The 19,037-nt window shown below is 33.7% G+C and overlaps 2 protein-coding genes across 3 annotated transcripts in view; one reads left to right on the forward strand and one right to left on the reverse strand.

The window, feature by feature from the left end:
- ITGA4 (integrin subunit alpha 4) overlaps nt 1-17,497 on the forward strand; it is a 96,717-nt gene extending 79,220 nt beyond the window's left edge. For both annotated transcript variants that reach the window (XM_001377699.5, XM_056794095.1), the window contains 6 exons: nt 1,265-1,372; nt 9,908-10,033; nt 10,936-11,055; nt 13,204-13,302; nt 14,102-14,221; nt 14,738-17,497. In XM_001377699.5, the coding sequence (XP_001377736.1) occupies nt 1,265-1,372; nt 9,908-10,033; nt 10,936-11,055; nt 13,204-13,302; nt 14,102-14,221; nt 14,738-14,830 (666 nt within the window). In that variant the 3' untranslated portion in view covers nt 14,831-17,497. The remainder of the gene's footprint in view (nt 1-1,264; nt 1,373-9,907; nt 10,034-10,935; nt 11,056-13,203; nt 13,303-14,101; nt 14,222-14,737) is intronic.
- A 516-nt stretch (nt 17,498-18,013) lies between these two features.
- The window catches only part of CERKL (ceramide kinase like), a 173,267-nt gene continuing 172,243 nt past the window's right edge, over nt 18,014-19,037 (reverse strand). Inside the window, exons 12-13 of the mRNA XM_001377714.4 lie at nt 18,400-18,572; nt 18,014-18,115 (exon numbers count right to left, since the gene is read on the reverse strand). Of these exons, the coding sequence (XP_001377751.1) occupies nt 18,034-18,115; nt 18,400-18,572 (255 nt within the window). The 3' untranslated portion in view covers nt 18,014-18,033. The remainder of the gene's footprint in view (nt 18,116-18,399; nt 18,573-19,037) is intronic.

Consider the following 19,037-nt stretch of genomic DNA (forward strand, 5'->3'; position numbering starts at 1 on the left):
GCTAGAAAAGACAGACTAAGATAGATTACTCATTCATTTATTGACCATAATTTCTAGCATTCCTCTCATTATCCAAAACCAGTGTTTGTTGTTCAGTCATTTCAGTTGGGTTCAATTCTTCATGGACCATTTCAGGTCTTTCTTTGCAAAGATACTAGAGCGATTTGCCATTTCCTTCTCCAGCTGGCTTTTACAGATGTGGAAACAGGAGCCAACAGGGTTAAGTGACTTGTCTAGGGTGAGTGCATGAGGCAAGATTTGAACTCGGGAAGATGGGTCTTCCCGTCTCCAGGCTAGACACTATTCACTGATCTCTCTAGCTGCCCTGAGCAAATATTATGTTCCTAAGAGGCTAAAAACATCACTTAAAAAACCTGTCAGACTGGGGCTTATAAATCACTACAAAGGTATCAATGTTTAATTATAACTAATCATTTATACCTTAAATATTTAAATATCTGCTTTACTTTTTTCCCATGTGCACTAATATTGAAGATATCTCCTTAGTATTGAATTGCTGAAAATATTAAGAGTACTATTCATCAGAATGATTGAAAATTAATTAATTGAAAATAAAGTTGCACTGTTGCATTGTCGACAGTTTCTCTTGTTGAGTCTTCCTCATGGCTCTAGCTGCATCATGAATGGAGACTGTTGGACCCTGAAGCCGGATTTACTAAAGAGGGAAGGTTTAGGATTTAGGCATGGGGAGAGGAGATTCAGTTAAACAAACATTTACTGAACACCAACCACCTGTGTGTCCTGCATCATGCCAGGCCCTTGAGAGACAGAGTCAAAAATGAAAATAATCCTCACTTTGAAGCTATTGGATACAATCTGGGACTCTCCCTATGGAGAGTTTTCCTGCATGTGCCATGGAAGAGAAGTAGCTACATGTGAATTTATTCCATTACAGATGTCAAAAGAGAAGTCACATGGGGGAAGGTAGTATGATCTAGTGAAAAGAGCCCTGGACTCTTAGGCCTGCCTCTTCTTTTAATATCTTTGTGGCCTCAGGTAACTTACTTAACTCCTCTGAACCTATTTTGTCATCTGTAAAATGGAGAGGACCTTACATTATTTATGTCATAAGATTGTGAAGATCAAAAAAGATAATGTATGTAAAGCACTTTCTAAACCTTAAAAGTGCCATAAAAATGTCAGCTATTGTATGGTTTAAAAAATTGTTATCAGATGTGGATGTAAGACAAAATATTTCTAATGTTGTAAAATGAGTTTCTCCCTTCTCTTCCCCTGTCACCAGGTAATTAATGCAGGACCCAGCATGGCCCCTAATGTGAGTGCAGAAATCATGATACCCAACTCATTCACTCCATATTACCACAAATTATTCAACATTTTGGATGTCCAGGTATCATTTTCCTCTTAAATTTTATTATATGTCTTAAAAACAAAAAGCAAATTGTTCCCTCCTTTATCGGGCACCAAACTTTTCTTTTCATTCAATTCTGTTAACTTAGAACAGATGTAACTGAAGCAATCTCTCTGTATCATCAAACATTTCCAGAGTTCTCAGTGAATCTTGTCTCACGGGTTGTGACATTACGGTACATTAGTGACATTTGTATCATTATATAGTCACTGCTTTGGACTTTGCACATAAAAATGTACTAAGAATATGATTTTGAATTACATATTCCAAACATGATTTATTTTGGTAACATGGGTTTTGGTCATTAGGATAGCAAAATTAAGCAGAGAACTTTAGTTCCAGATTATCCAGAGAAACAGCATGTGGTCTATATTCAGTACAAGTTATTGGTGCAGTAAGAACTCCACAAAAGTAGTTTCTATCTTCCTAGCTTCAAGTCAAACAAGTAACAAATTATTATTGAAGAGCTTTGTTAATGCTTTTTCAGTCCCACATTTATAGTATTTGTTCTAATCCTATTGAGGCTGCTCTTTTGTCATATTGCCTTCCTTTGTGTAAGAATAGCAAACCCATTATCATTTTTTTAAACCCTTACTTTCTTTCTTAGAACCCAGAGTAAGTATTGGTTACAAGACAGAAAAGCAGTTGGAGTTAAGTGTCTTGCCCAGGGTCACATAGCTTATAAGTATCTGAAGCCAGATTTAAACCCAATATCATTTTAGGGTTTTTTTTTTTTGTAAATTTTATTTAATTAGTCAACTTACCACTTACCTGGAATATAGTAGTGTAAAGATAAAGGGACAAGGGATAAGGAAAAAGCAAAAGTTGCCTTTATTTTTTGGGGGGGGAGGGAAATTTCATTTAATTAATCAATTTAAAACATTTTTCCTTGGTTACAAAATAATATGCTTTCCCTCCATGCCCCCCACCCCTTTCTGTAACTGATATGTAATCCCACTCGGTTTTACATGTCATTGGTCAAAACCTATTTTCATGCTGTTGATGTGTACACTAGGATGATCATTTAGAGTCTACATCCCCAATCATATCCCCCTTGACCTATATAATCAAGCAGTTGTTTTTCTTCTGTGTTTCTACTCTCACAATTTTTCCTCTGAATGTGGATAGTGTTCATTCTCATTCAGGATCACTGCATTGCCACTGGAGAAGTTCATTATATTCAATTGTTCTACAGTGTATCAGTCTCTGTGTATAATGTTCTCCTGGTTCTGCACCTCTCACTTTGCATTAATTCCTGGAGGTTGTTCCAGTTTCCATGGAATTTCTCCAGTTCATTATTCCTTTGAGCACAATAGTATTCCATCACCAACATAAACCACAATTTGTTCAGCCATTCCCCATTCGAAGAGCATCCCTTCATTTTCCATTGTTTTGCCACCACAAAGAGCGCAGCTATGAATATTCTTGTACAAGTCTTTTTCCTTATTATCTCTGTGGGGTACAAACCCAGCAGTGCTATGGCTGGATCAAAGGGCAGGCAGTCTTTTAGCGCCCTTTGGGCATAGTTCCAAATTGGCTTCCAGAATGGTTGGTTGGATCAATTCACAACTCCACCAGCAGTGCATTAATGTCTCAATTTTGCCACATCCCCTCCAACATTCATTACTTTCCTTTGCTGTCATGTTAGCCAATCTGTTAGGTGTAAGGTGATACCTAAGAGGTGTTTTGATTTGCATCTCTCTATTTTAGAACACTTTTTCATGTGCTTATTAATAGTTTTGATTTCTTTATCTGAAAGTTGCCTATTCACATCCATTGCCCATTTAATAATTGAGGAATGATTTGATTTTTGTACAATTGATTTAGCTCTTTATAAATTTGAGTAATTAGGTCTTTGTCACAGATTTTTGTTATGATGATTTTTCCCCCAATTTGTTGCTTCCCTTCTAATTTTGGTTGCATTGGTTTTGTTTATACATAACCTTTTTAATTTAATGTAATCAAATTATTAATTTTAAATTTTGTAATTTATTCTAACTCTTCCTTGGTCTTAAAAATCTTTCCTTTCCAAAGATCTGACATATATACTGTTCTGTGTTCACCTAATTTACTTATAGTTCCCTTCTTTATATTCAAGACATTCACCCATTCTGAGTTTATCTTGATATAGGGTGTGAGATGTTGATCCAAACCTAATCTCTCCCATACTGTTTTCCCAGCAGCAGTTTATATCAAATAGTGGATTTTTGTCCCCAAAGCTGTCCCCACTAAAATTATTGTTTCTTTGGGTTTATCATATAGACTGTCTTGCTAAGGTCACTTACCCCAAGTCCCTTCCACAGATCCTCCTTTCTGCCTCTTAGCAACTATCATATTGTTTTGATGACCACTGCTTTATAGTATAGTTTGAGATCTGATACTGCTAGGCCACCTTCCTTTACTTTTTTTTTCATTATTTCCCTGGATATCCTTGATTTTTGTTCTTCCAAATGAACTTTGTTATGGCTTTTTTCTTACACAGTAAAAAGGGTTTTTTTTGGTAGTTTTATGGGTATGGCACTAAATAAGTAAATAAGTTTAGATAGGATTGTCATTTTTACGTTGGCTCATCCTACCCATGAGCAATTAATGTTTTTCCAATTGTTTAGATTATTTTGTGTGGAGAGTGTTTTGTAGTTGTGTTCATATAGTTCCTGTGTTTCTCTTGGCAAATATATTCCTCAGTATTTTATATTTTCTAGGGTGATTTTAAATGGAATTTCTCTTTCTAATTCTTGCTGCTGAGATGTGTTGGAAATATATAGAAATGCCAATGACTTATGTGGGTTTATTTTGTATCCTGCAAGTTTGCTAAAGTTGTTGATTATTTCTACTAGCTTTTTAGTTGATTCTTTAGGATTCTTTAAGAAGACCATCATATCCTCTGCAAAGAGTGATAGTTTGGTCTTTTCATTGCCTATTTTAATACCTTCAATTTCTTTTTCTTCTCTAATTGCTACTGCTAGTGTTTCTAGTACAGTGTTAAATAATAGAGGTGATAATGGGTATCCTTGTTTCAATCCTGATGTTATTGGGATTGCTTCTAGTTTATCCCCATTGCAGATGATTTTTGCTAATGGTTTGAGATATATACTGTTTATTATTTTTAAGAAAGGCCCTTCTATTCCTATATGTTCAAGGTTTTCCATAACAATGAGTGTTGTATTTTGTCAAAGGCTTTTTCTGCATCTATTGAGATAATCATGTGATTTTTGTAGGTTTGTTTGTTAATATGGTCAATTATATGCATGGTTTTCCTAATACTGAATTCTCCTTGCATGCCTGGTATAAATCTCACCTGATCATAACAAATAACCCTCATGATCACTTGCTGGAGTCTTTTTGCTAATATTCTATTTAAGATTTTTGAGATTGGTCTATAGTTTTCTTTCTCTGTTTTTGACCTGCCTGGCTTTGGAATCAATACCATATTTGTGTCATAAAAGGAATTTGGTAGAACTCCTTCTTTGCTTATTCTGTCAAATAGTTTGTATAGTATTGGGATTCGTTGTTCTTTGAATGTTTGATAGAATTTACTTGTGAATCCATCAGACGCTGGGGATTTTTTCTTAGGGAGTTCTTGATGTCTTGTTCAATTTCTTTTTGTGATATGGGATTATTTAAGTATTCTATGTCTTTTTCTGTTAATCTAAGCAATATATATTTTTGTAAATATTCATCCATATCACCTTGATTGCCATATTTATTGCCATGTAATTGAGCATAATGATTCTTAGTGATTGCCTTAATTTCCTCTTCATTAGAGGTGAGGTCTCCCTTTTCATCTTGGATACTGTTAATTTGGTTTTCTTCTTTCCTTTTTTTAAATTAGGTTGACCAGTACTTTGCCTATTTTATTTGTTTTTTCAAAGTACCAGCTTCTAGTCTTTTTTATTAATTCATTAGTTCTTTGACTTTCAAATTTATTAATTTCTCCCTTATTTTTAGTTTTCATCTGAGGATTTTTTAACTTGTTCACTTTCAAGTTTTTTAATTTGCATGCCCAATTCATTGACCTCTGCCCTCCCTAATTTGTTAATATATGAACTCAAGTATACAAATTATCCCCTAAGTACAGCTTTGGCTGCATCCCATAGATTTTGAAAGAATGTCTCATCATTGTCATTTTCTTCACTAAAATTATTGTTTCTATGATTTGTTCTTTAACTGATTTTGGAGAATTGCATTATTTAATTTCCAATTAATTTTTATTTGCTTCTCCATGTACCTTTACTAATTATATTTTCATTGAATTGTGATCCAAAAAGGTTGCATTCATTATTCCTATTCTTTTGCACTTGTTTGCAATGTTTTTATGCCCGAGTACATGATCAATCTTTTTGAAAATACCATGTACTGCTGAGGTGTATTTCTTTTTGTCCCTATTTATTTCTCTCCACATATCTAATTCTAATTTTTCTAAGATTTCATTCACTTCTCTTACCTCTTTCTTATTTATTTTTTGGTTTGATTTATCTAGATCTGTTTATCTAGTTTTTATTTTTTATTTATCTAGTTCAGATCTCCTACTAGTATAGTTTCATCCTTGAGCTCCACTAGTTTCACCTTTAGAAATTTGGGTGCTATACCATTTGGTGCATACATGTTGAGTACTGATATTTCCTCATTATCTATACTGCCTTTTATCAGGATTTTTATTACCTTCCCTATCTCTTTTAACTAGATCTATTTTTACTTTGGCTTTGTCAGATATCATGATTATGACTCCTGCCTTCTTTTCTCAGTTGATGCCCAATAGATTTTGTTCCACCCCCTTATCTTTATCCTGTGTGTGTCTACCTTCCTCATGTGTGTTTCTTGTAGACAACATAAGATAGGATTTTGGTTTCTAATCCACTCTGCTATTCATTTGCATTTTATGGGTGAGTTCTTTCCATTCACGTTCAGAGTTATGATTACCGGCTGTGTGTTTCCCAACATTTTGATTTCCACTCCCAGTTCTGCCCTTTCTTCTCTCACTATTTCCTTCTATACCAGTGTTTTGTTTTTAACCAATCCCCCTAATTCCCACCCTGATTTTACTTTCCTTTCTACCCCCTTCTTATTCCCCTCTTATTTTCTTTACTTTCTTTTTAAACTGCCCCCCACTCTCTCCCTCCCTTGCATTGCTTCCTTCCCCACCAGTCTGTTTGTTACTCTTCTACTTCTTTATAAGGCATGAATCAATTATCTGCCCTCTTTGAGTCAATTTCAATGCAGGTAAGAATTAAGTATTTCTTGTCTCCAAACTCTTTACACTTCCAATGTATTGGTGTTCTCCCCCACTGCTGTCATACACATAGTTTATCACTATTCCCTCTAATTCTTCTAGCTATTCAAGTAATAACAATTTTTAAGAGTTACCAATATCCTCTTTTCTTGTAGGGATACAAATCATTTCAACTTTAAATGTGTCCCTTAAAAAAGTTTATTATTGTTTTTGTCCCCTTTCTTAATTACCTTTTGGTGATTCTCTTGAGTTCTGTATTTGGGCATCAAATTTTCTGTTCAAGTCTGGTCTTTTCTTTATGAATGCTTGGAAGTCTTCTATTTTATTAAATGCCCATACTTCCCCCTACAAAATATAGTCAGTTTTGCTGGGTAGTTGATTCTTGGTTGTAGACCTAGTTCCCTTGCTTGTCTGGAATATCATATTCCATGCCTTTCTGTCCTTCACTGTAGATGCAACCAGATCCTGTGTTATCCTAACTGTGGTTCCATGGTATCTGAATGAGTTCTTAGTGGCTTGTAATATTTTTTTCCTTGGTCTGGTAGTTCTTGATTGAGGTTTTTAAGTACAGGAGGTGATCTGTGGATTCTTTCAATCTCCACTTTTCCCTCTTATTCTAGAATATCAGGGCAGTTTTCTTGGATAATTTCCTATAAAATGATGTCCAGGCTTTTTCTTTTGTCATGGTCTTCCTGTAGTCCAAGTTTTCTCTCCTGGTCCTGTTTTATAGATCTTCAGTTTTGTGAATGAGGTGTTTCATATTTTCCTCAATTTTTTTTCATTCTTTTGATTTTGTTTTATTGTTTCCTGCTGTCTTGTGAAGTTGTTTGCTTGTAGTTGTTGGATTCTAGTTTTTAAAGACTAAATTTCATCCCTGGGTTTTTGGTCTGATTTTCGTTGGAGGTCATCTTTCATCTTCTTGGCCTCATTTTCAAGGTTATTAATTTTAGCTTTCAAGACACTATTTTCTGTTTCTAGATGGTTTATTTTGCTTTTTAAGTTCTTTTCCCAGTTGTCATCAGCCTCTTTTGTTTTATGAATTGTATTTTGAGTTATTTGCTGGATTTTGTGTTTTTGCTTGGTATTCCTGGTGTGCTCCATTTGCTCTTTGTTCATTGCCTGGATTAGAAGCTGTTGATTGCAATTTCTTTTTTTTTCTTTTGTTTACTCATATTTTTCCCCTTTTTTACCCCCCTGTAGTCTTGATCCTCTCATTTTGTGCTGGATCTGTGGGTTTGGGCTGGTCCTGAAGGGGTTTCTTCTCTGTTCTGCTGATTGATCAGGTTAGTCAGATCTTCCCCAGCTGACAGCAGAAGCTGAAAAGGAGCTGGGCTTCTGCCCTGTTGTCAAGGTTGTTGCCTGTAGTTTGTTGCAGCTTTTGCTCTTGGAACTTAGTCAGCAAGGCTCTCAGATCAGTCTGTGGGGTAGGAGTGTTGAACCTTGAGCTTCCCTTCCCTCTGAAGGCTTCTTATCTGCCCTATTGATGAGATTGAGCCAGGCTGCAGTAGATCTTCAAAACTGGATGTGCCCTGAGGCCAAAACCTCCAGAAAAGGGGAGGGGCAAGATATGGAGCACCTTGGCTGAAACTAAGCTTCTATTCCAGCTGCCTCTGTGCCACCTGTGTTCAATGCCCTAAACCTGGCACAGCAGTGCCAGCAAAGGTACTCCCTCTGGACTAGCACCCTTGCCCACCCAGAAATTCCAGCTCAGCACTATAGATGGGGGAGGGATCCTGGGACCTTCCTCCTTCCCTCCTCCTTCCCCTTAAACCCATGTTTTCTAGAATTTGGGCTTTTGGGGGGCATGCCTTTTAAGTTGGGTGCAGGAGGAGGGTTCCCTAACTCTGCCCTGTTGTTAGATTTGGTTTTCAGTCCCCCTGAAGCATTGTGTTTTTGATTCCGTGAGGAATGGTTTGCGGGGGTCTAAACTGTTGCTGTCTCTAAGCCGCCATCTTGACCCAAAGTCCCATTTTTAGTGTAAACAATAATCCAAAAATCAAATATAAAGTGCCTACTCTGCAAATAATTAGAGATCAAACACAGTGCCCCATCCTCAATGCAAGGAACCCATTGGCTCTAGCCTCCAGAAGATTACATTCTGCCAAAGAACAAAATGTTCCTTCCTTCCTCCCTTCCTTCCTCCCTTCCTTCCTCCCTTCCTTCCTCCCTTCCTTCCTCCCTTCCTTCCTCCCTTCCTCCCTCCCTTCCTTCCTTTCTTCCTTCCTTCCTTCCTTCCTTCCTTCCTTCTTTCCTTCCTTCCTTTCTTCCTTCCTTCCTTCCTTCCTTCCTTCCTTCCTTCCTTCCTTCCTTCCTTCCTTCCTTCCTTCCTTCCTTCCTTCCTTCCTTCCTTCCTTCCTTCCTTCCTTCCTTCCTTCTTCCTTTCTTCTCTCCCTCCCTCCCTCCTCCCTTTTTCCCTCCCTCCTTCCCTCCCTCTTGTAATCCATGGGTTCCAAAGCAAAAGAGTGGTAAAGTTTAGACAGTTGGGATTAAGTGATTTACCCAGGGTCACATAGATAGGAAATGTCTGAGGCTATGTTTTAACCCAGGACCTCATTGTTCTTTATTATCCACAAAAATCTAATCTTCCAAATAAATCTGCTTTTCCATATGTTCAACTTAGTGATCCAAAACTAAAGATGTTTCAAAAACATGTAATATAAAACTAAAGATATATCAAAACTAGAGATATATCAAAAGATAACATATTCTCAAAAACAATTTTCAAACCATTATCTTCTGCCTTGGATACTATGTATTGATTCCAAGGCAGAAGAGCAGTAAGGGATCGGCAATGGGGGTTATGTGTCTTGCCCAGGGTCATATAGCTAGCAGGTGTCTGAGGCCATATCTGAACCCAGGACCTCCCATCTCTGGGTCTGGCTCTCAAACCACTGAACTACCCAGCTGCCCCCATATTTGCAAACTTTAAGGACCTAAGTACTTTGTGACAAAGCAATATGTAACCAGATTTTAAAAAAAAATTCAAAATACAGAGCTCTCTAAAACCCTCCTCAGTGAGGACCTTAAAGATTATTGATGCAGAGCCATTGGAATGCCTGTGAAACTGGAAAAGCTTTAAGTATAACCCCACACATGGATTGTTTATTTGTTGTTTAAAAGAAGGAAGTTTCATCCTTAGATTAGCTGGTGGGAGGGAGAACAGCACAGTTCTTAAGTAACTCAGTTATAAGGTTGTATGTGATCCTTAGGCTAGCATGAATCTTTATATTTTTTCCTTACAAATATAAAACATATAGTAATACTTTTCTTCCTTGCCTTTTTAGACAACAGCTGGAAAATGTGATTTTGACGATTATCAAAGGGTTTGTGCTTTATCACAAGAAAAGAGGAAAACAGGAGCCCTAAAAGATATAGTTAACTTCTTTTCAAAAACTGATAAAAGGTTGATGGTAAGGTTATATTAATTCAATAGAATTAATAAATTTTGTTCATTAACTTCCCTCCTAAAAATTATTAAATACTGTGTTAAACATAGTCTCTAACATTGAACAGGGGGCCCATGTGACCAACTGTGCAGTTAATTATAAAGGAATTTTCAGTTTTGAGATATAGTCTTATGAGAGGAACCAACCAGATGGGATGCCAGGACATGGAGCCTTGATATGTTAAAAGTGAGGTTGGATATCAATTCTGCATCTTCATTATCAGTGAATATTTTCCCAGGAACCATTCTGTGCTGTTTATAGCCAACCACATTATTGACATCTGAATCTATAGCATCCTTTTCTTACTTTCCTATAGCATCAAATATTCAGAAAAACTAAAATATGACAGTGTTTAGTGTGTGAAGTTAGTTTTGTACCAGGGTATACAATTTATTTCAGTGGGCCCTTCATTTTTAGCCCTGCCAGGATTGGGTTATCTGGTCAGCTTTTGTTGCATTACTAAAAATTTCTTTTCATCAGAATATGTATTTTATATATGTGTATCAGTATACATATATGTATATTACACAAAACTAAGAAGACAGCCTTATGTCTAAAATGTTTTAAGCTTTGTAATTTACATATAGCATGTAATTTATATAGGCATTCTGATTATCAAGCTTCATTTTAAATTTCATCATAAAGGATGAGATCACATAGAAAATGACAACCAACATTTAGGGAAAATTCCTGTTTCTGCTATGATTTGCAAAGCAAAAGTTTGTGTTTTATTTATACTGAGATGTTTTGTAAAATGCCAGCTAGGAAAACATCATGATTTTCATTTAGATTACTTTGTTGTGTTACCTTACTTAAAATGTTGGAAACACTCAACTAAATGATTTTGTGTGTGTGCTTTTTTTTAGTACTGTATAAAAAATGATCCTCATTGCTTAATTTTTTCATGCAATTTTGGAAAAATGGAAAGTGGAAAAGAAGCCAGTGTCCATATTCATTTAGAAGGCCGGCCATCAATTTTAGAAATGGTAAGCATGTCTCCCTATGATTATGAATCAGTTTTAAAATACCAATACATAATTAATTCAATTGAATTTTATTTGGTTAGGAGCATACAACTTATCAAGATTTGAATACAGTTAAGGTACTGTTGTGGTAAAACCCTAGAGACAAGAAATACATGTTAGCCTAAATCTGAAAAATAAATAATAAATCACTTTGCTTGAAGATCTCCAAACACTTAAGCTGCTGCTTATGGTAAATTGAGGGAGCTGATTTGGTAGCCAGGTAATTCAGGCCAGGAATTTAAGGAATAAAAAAGTATTTATTTTGACAAGATTGGCTACCCAAAATGATTCAACTCACTTATAATTACACATCGCAATTGAAGGGAAAGGTGCTATAAAGTTCTTTGGAGCTGGAGTTTTTAATTCCTTGCTTCTGAAAGTTACACACTTCTAAAATATATGCCCAGAAAGCTATTCTTTCATAGATTAAAACAAGAAAGTGTTAAGGAGAAAAAAATAGCTTTTGTAAAATCCATTTGAAACATTGAAATCCTTGTATATCAAAAGAAGAAATAGTTTATATCATTAATATTATAAAAGACTGACTCTATACTTGCTCACCTTGATTTGAATTTGAAATCCATAATAATTCAACACTGAATTTTCTATTAGGAAAAGAAGTGAATGATTTTTTCCCAGAAGGATGAAAAATAACCCTCAACAAAATAGCATAAAATTTTTTAATGAAGTTTAAGAAGTTCAAGTTCTGAAAGATCATAAAAACTATGTTTTGACTCTACACATTGGCATTGGCATTAACCAATATAGGCAAACTATTGGAGTTTAGAATAACATTTCATAGAAACCTCTGAATTAAACTTAAAATTGTGTGTAAAGATGATAAGAATCCTTATCCAACTTTATGGATAATCATTTCTTTCTTCCACAGAATTTTTTTAAAATCTCACTAAACAAGAAAATGAAGAGAACTCTTATGTATTACTATTGAGAATTTGATAAATTGATTTTTAAAATATCAACCAGTTGGAAAAGGCAGAATATAATCCAGCTGTTTATATTATTCTTTTTTCTATTTTTTAAACAGGTACAATTTACATCATAGATAATATGATTTTAATGATATATTATAGAGTTTAGGCTCTTATACATTTGGAAACCATAAGTGATAAATGCCAGTAGATCTTCACATAAACCTAAGAATATACTGTTCCAAATATCTATTTTCTTTTTTTCCTAGTTTCTCCCTCCAAAAAAACCCCCAATGATCTTATTTCAGAATAGTTTTGCTGGGGAGATAACTTTCTAAGTAGATCATGAGAGGCAGTGTGATATAGTGTATTGAAAACCAGCTTTGTAGTCAGAAATCTGACCTTGATACATAATTAGTTATTTTCCTTGGTCAGGTAATCAAGAATTATCAAGGAACTCTTACCAAGGATTGAGAATTCTAAGGAGAACATGTACCCATGGTGAAATACACATTTAATTTCAGCTTTAACTACAATTCAGTAATAATTAAATAATGCCCAGAAAATGTAGCATTTCTTGTATGTCACAAATTCTAATGGGATATTTCATTTGTTTCTTCCTTCATCCCAATTTCTTCACTCAGGTTAGGTTTTTAAGGCAGTTTGTGTATTAAAGAAGGAAGCTATGGTAGGCTGATTTTTAATTATACCTACATTTTTAATCTATTAATTAAAAAAAAATAAAAATGATAGGCACCATTGAAGTCTAGTGTAATGAAAAAATCATTTAAAACCATATCTATGCAATAAACTTATTTTTAGAAAAGTTTCACCAAAATTCTACAATACACAGATATAAATATTAAGGCCATTGGATCTTTGGCATTCATCACACACTTAGCACTGATGTAAGCTACAGATCATGGAACAAACTGGAAAAAATAGGATTAGTAATAACTATGAAATCTTTTAGACAATAGACAAAAAAGAATATGAAATCAATTATGAAATTGATATGAAATTGTTATGAACTGATATGATTGAATATAGATATAATTTTATTTGAAATACACATGATAAATGGTTTCAATTGATTTTGATTTCAATTCAGGTTTCGATGGATATGAAATCAATATAATGAAATAAAATAGTATTGTGTTTTTCCTTTTGCTAATGATAGGATGAGGCCTCAACACTCAAGTTTGAAGTAAAATCTACAGTCTCATCAGAACCAAATCCAAAAGTTATTGAACTGCATAAGGATGAAAATGTTGCATATGTAAGAATTCTTTCATTTTGGGAATGAAAATACAATTGAAGTGCTCATGATTGTTTTTGTTCTGCATGCCTAAACAAAGCAGGCTAGATAAATTCTTTTTTTTTTACCATCTTTATCTTTAACTTTGTGCTATTCAATTAGTCAGTGAATAGTTAGTGTTAAGATTTAGGGTTATTAAGAAAGGCAAACTCCTTGTTTTCAAGGGGTTTATATTCTGATGGTAAAGATGAAACAAGAAAGGCCCAAAAGTCATGTGGAAGGAGCTAGGTAGAGAAGACCCAAGGTCCTTTAGTTAGCACAGTAGGTCAGAAGATAATGCCAGAAGGATGGAGAGGCAGGACAGAAGGTAAAGACTATAAGACCCTCCAATTCATCTGAAGGAATAGACATGGTAGTCCGATTCTCTTTCAAGTGATGTAAGAAGTCAGGTAGCCTGAATGGGGTCCTGGTCCTTTCAGAGGGAAGAAAGCAAGGGTAACAGACTAGGAAAGTAAGGGGAAGACAGAATGATGGTGGGAAGAGAAAGATCAAGTTTCTCATAATACTGGGACGTGCTACTACTTAATTTGTTGCATGTACCCCATGTATTGAATAAAGAACTTACTTTGAGGGGATACATAGAGCACGAAGTTGCCCATTAGGTATAAATGTGAGAGATGGATATGTTGTGGTTTTCCTTTTCTTTTCCTCCCTCCACTTTTATATTTCTATGTCTTTTTAAAAAATGTCCTCAACACATGAATTATCTATGTTAGGTTTTTGAACTGATGCTTTAATTTTTTTCCTTCAATTCATACAGGTCCATCTGGATGGATTGCATCATAAAAAGCCTAAACCATATTTTCGTACAATGATTATTTCAACCAGTTTTATACTGGGTTTCACTGTATTTTTATTCCTCTTATATGTCATGTGGAAGGTAAGTCACACAGTCCAGTTTTCAAATTTTATTGTATTCAGTAATGTAGTTTCTCTTTTAACAGTTGAACCTGAAAGCTTGCAATGATTGATTCATTGTGCCCCAAATCCATTTTACTCAGATTTCCTGTTTCCCAACCTTCAATTTATTGAAGTCTTTTAAAAGAAAATTTGCCTTTTTAAACCAGGACCATTACATTTTGAACAAGTGCCAAAATTAACTGATTTTTTTCTGGATGAGAGAAATCTTAGAGATCCAGAGTTATTTTTCCTACCCCTTCAAAGTTTGCCTAAGTTAGTTCAGAGACATTTTTTGGCTTTCTGCAGATGGTATCCCCATAGTGTTTGCTTATTATTAGAGGTACATTAGGAGTTGTAGAACAAATTAAGCTAAAAGGGAAAAAGGGAGAACTAGAATTAATACTATGTGAAGAGTTTACAATATATTTGTTGTATTTTTCTTCATCATGCATTAAAATTATGGTTACTGACTCTTAAATGATATTGTTTTTCTCAGGCGGGTTTCTTTAAAAGAGAATACAAAGCTATTCTACAAGAAGAAAACAGAAGAGACAGTTGGAGCTATGTCAACAGCAATAAGGAGAATTAAAGACGTCTTTAAATTATAATAGACTCAGGTTAACTAAAAAGTTGAAAGATATTGTTTTCAAGAAAACATTGGCAACTGAATTTTACTGGATTTACTCATCTGGGGGGAGCTTAAATTTGACCTTTGGCCTAAGGCATTATATTTCAAGTAAAGCAAGAAGAATGAAAAGGACTATCTGAAATAACAAAGACAGCATCTTTCTCAGGTGCCAAAAGGACTGAAGAACACTAAAAAGTTTGATTTCTCCAGGATGAATAGTACTCTGAAGAGATCATGGGATGCCAATATATCTCATGGAGACAATAAGAAACAAGTAAGCCTTTTTACTTGAAGCATCCTTTCAAAAAAATGCACCTACTAGATGTACTCTTGTAATGTTGAAACTAGCTCTAATCGAATGAACATTAGTTGCCTTTGAAGAATGATAGTTTATTTAAAATAACTCAATTCACTTGGATCTCAATTAGATAAGTATTTGTCAAGGAGCTAAGAATACTTAGTAAACAGTGTTAACAGAGGAAAATAATTGCTGAGCTAATGTGCATAGTTGGTCAAACGTGAGACTAACTGGTTGTACTTAAGAGAATGAATGATGGTGTGAACTTTCTTAGGTCTATGGATTTACATATACATATATGTAAAATAAGCATTGTTATATATAATATGTAAAACTTGTTTATGTGTCTTCAAATAATGTGAATATATGGAAGTATATTCACAGTATAAATTCTTCCATGGTACCCATGAACAAATCAAAGAAAATAGGTTTTTTTTAAGTGATTATTTGTAAATTTGAAAAATCATTTACTTCTGTGATATTTTAAATACTGAGACAGCATATTGTTTGTGTTGCACTTTAGCTAATATCTAAATAGGAAATACACTGATGTATATGATGTATGTATTGTGAAAACCATACCTTACTAATGGTGAAAAACAGTATTAAAGTTGTGTAAGGACAATCATTATATGCAAATAATTTTTATTCTGATTGGACAATAATGAAATGCACTAATATATATTTGAATAGTTGTGTGTACTGTTCAACTAGAAGTATTGAATGGATTCTCATCAGTATTTTTTACAAAGGATTCAAAAGAAGTCAAATTTAACTATAAATAAAAATATTTTGAGGATTGTAGGATAAATACAGTGAATATAAATGTAGCAAATGTTTTCATAAAATGTAAGGTAGTTTTTTAAAGTCATGAAGTAGCTTTTTCCAGGATATTAAGTAATTTATGTTGTATTTGCTAATTTGTACTATTTATTACACGTATATGAATTAGGTGACATAAAATGGGCAAATACAATTTCATTAGAATCTGCTTGTATCTTGTACATATGACAAAATGTGTAACTTTTTAAAAGCCTGATAAAGATAAAATCTCTTTTCCATTCTTCCAGTTCTTTGGTTTATTTTTACATCCTTTCATTTACTCAGTAAAACTAAAACAGCGTATTTTATTTTAAAAATCTACACAAACTAATGAACACATCAATTAGATAAATGGTATTTCTATGTATCTCTTATTAAGTAGTAACATTAAAGACCTCTAAATTTGTGATCTTTGGTTTTCTATCTCCAGAAGAATTCTGTTTTAGAAGAACTCTTTAATTTGGCCTCCTTCCTATTTGGAAATGAGTATTTCAGTACTAGGGGGTCACACCTACAGGGCATTTGCCAGTTGTGTGCCAAAGCACAGTAATTTCTAAGACCATGTGTCCCAGCTTTGAGAAAAAAAATATAAACTTTTAAAATTTATTCTAAACTATGAGGGAGAAGCATTTTTAAAATGTCAAATGAATACTGATTTTATATATCTTTTAAATACAGAGTATAAGAATTTCAGTTAGCTGACAAAATGATATGCACATGTAAATTATGATTTTCATGTTTCTAATTTTGTTCTTTCTCTGGAGATGGACATTCACAGGTTGTTCTCCAAATGTTAATCCTATGGTGGTATATCATGTTTTCTTGGTTCTGCTTATTTCACCTTTCATTATTTCATGTAGGTCTTTCCAAGTTTAAAAAAATCAACCTGCTCATTGTTTTGGATACCCCCCTCAATTTCCAGTTATTGTGCAACCACAAAGAGAGTTGCTATAAATATTTTGAAACATATGAGTTTTTCCCCTTTTCTATGCTCCCTGATATTGTTGGGTCTAAGAGTATACAGTTTTATAATTTTCTGGGCATAATTCCAAATTGCTTTCCAAAATTGTTAGACTAGTTTGCACTTCCTCCAACAGTATGTTAATATCCTAATTTTTCCACATCCCCTCCAACATTTATCATTTTGCTCTTTTATCCTTCTAGCCAATCTGATGAGTGTGAGATGATATCTCAGAATTTTGCGTTGATTTTTATTTCTCTAATCAGTACTTATTTAGAGCATTTCCCCAAATACTTGTATTTTGTTGATTTCTTCATCCAAAAACTGTTCCTATCCTTTATCCATTTGTCAATTAGGGGATGGCTCTTATATTTATAAATTTGACAAAGTTCTCTAAAAATTTAAGATCTGAAACCTCTATTTTAGAAATTGTCTATAAAATGTATTCCCCAGTTCTCTGCTTTCCTTTGAATCGTGGCTACATTAATTTTATTTGTACAAAAAGTTTTAAATTTTATGCAATTAAAATTATCCATTTTACATCTCACAATGATCTCCATCTCTTGTTTACTCATAAATTCATTTCCTATCCATAAGTCTAATAGGTAATCTATTCTCTGTCCTTCTAATTTTCTTTGGCATCTCTTTTTTATGGTTAGGTCTTGTATCCCTTTGATCCTATCTTAGAGAATGGTGTATTGATCAATACTTAAGGAATTCATAAAAATCATACAAGTTAGTCTAGGATAGCAATAATATTTTTAAAGATGGACAAGCTATGAGAAACAGAAGATTAGGAAAATGTCAGAATTGGTTTATTCATTTCTAAAAATAATATCTTAGTTTCAGTTTTAATAATAAAGGCTAATAATTTGAGTGGTATACTATACTAGTGGTTAGATTTTTAAAATTTGAAATCTTTATCTGTAGTTTCAAAAATATATTTTACTAGAAATAATTTAATATCCCATACACAAATTGTTCTAGATTTTTAAAAGCTAAAAATTACATTTTTCCATAAAAAATAGTCATTTTGATTTTTAAATTATTTGCGCTACAAATATCCAACTTTATACATTTATTCTATGAATAATTCAATGTTAGTTTATAATCATTCATTTCTTCTTGGTTTCCTCCAAAAAGCTTGATAAGTTGCGGGTGCACCCTGTAAAAAAAAAATACTTGTCATATAAGATTCTAGTAATTTATTTATTGTTTTTTTGATTTTTATACTGTAGTCTTATCACCTGCACATAATATTGAATGTCCTTTGTTTCATACATGCAAAACTTTTGACAACTAGTATACACACATAAAATGCAAATAGATACCAAGATAAACTGAGGTAAGGTGCATGATGATTTAATATCATAAATTAGTAACTTAAACTGAGCATTAACTGGGTGCCTATGCACTTTGTTCTCAATGAACAATGGTACATATACTTACTTAATATGAACCTCTGATGCTACTTCCATTAAATCTCCATCAACGTTCCAAGGGTAATTATTTTCACTAGATGTTCCATGAAATTCAACATCTCCTGTGTTATACCCAGAGTTATTTCTTGGCTGGATTTTTACTTCTGTTACAGTGAAGGTCTCAACAAATGGAAAATTAAGCTAAATTAAATAGAACATTTGTTAGCTATTTTACCTTGAATTGATAATACAGTCAGAATAGTTTAATACTTTCCATCTAAACACTGATCTATCCATCAGTCTTATTCTAGGGTTAATATCACTTGAAACTCCACGATGTTTTACTAGTTTATTTTGGAACCTAAGATTCCTACCATTCTTCTTAGAAGTAATTTTTCATTTTCCTGAATCCCTTGAGATCACTAAGGCTGGACATCCCTTTCCTGATAAAAATTATGGAAAAATGATGATGGAAAGCAATCAATCAATCAATAAATAGTTATTAAGCACCTACTATGTTCCAGGTGGACTAAATTGATCAGTTTGAAGATATATAAATTCTGGCTTTTATATTTACCAATAGATCCCAATTTACTTGTTACTTTCACATGTTTATGTTTATGAAAAAATGTGAGACTTTAGGAGTATTAAATGGAAAGACTCAGT

The sequence above is a fragment of the Monodelphis domestica genome, chromosome 4, assembly GCF_027887165.1.
Source record: "Monodelphis domestica isolate mMonDom1 chromosome 4, mMonDom1.pri, whole genome shotgun sequence".
In the NCBI taxonomy this organism is placed as follows: domain Eukaryota; kingdom Metazoa; phylum Chordata; class Mammalia; order Didelphimorphia; family Didelphidae; genus Monodelphis; species Monodelphis domestica.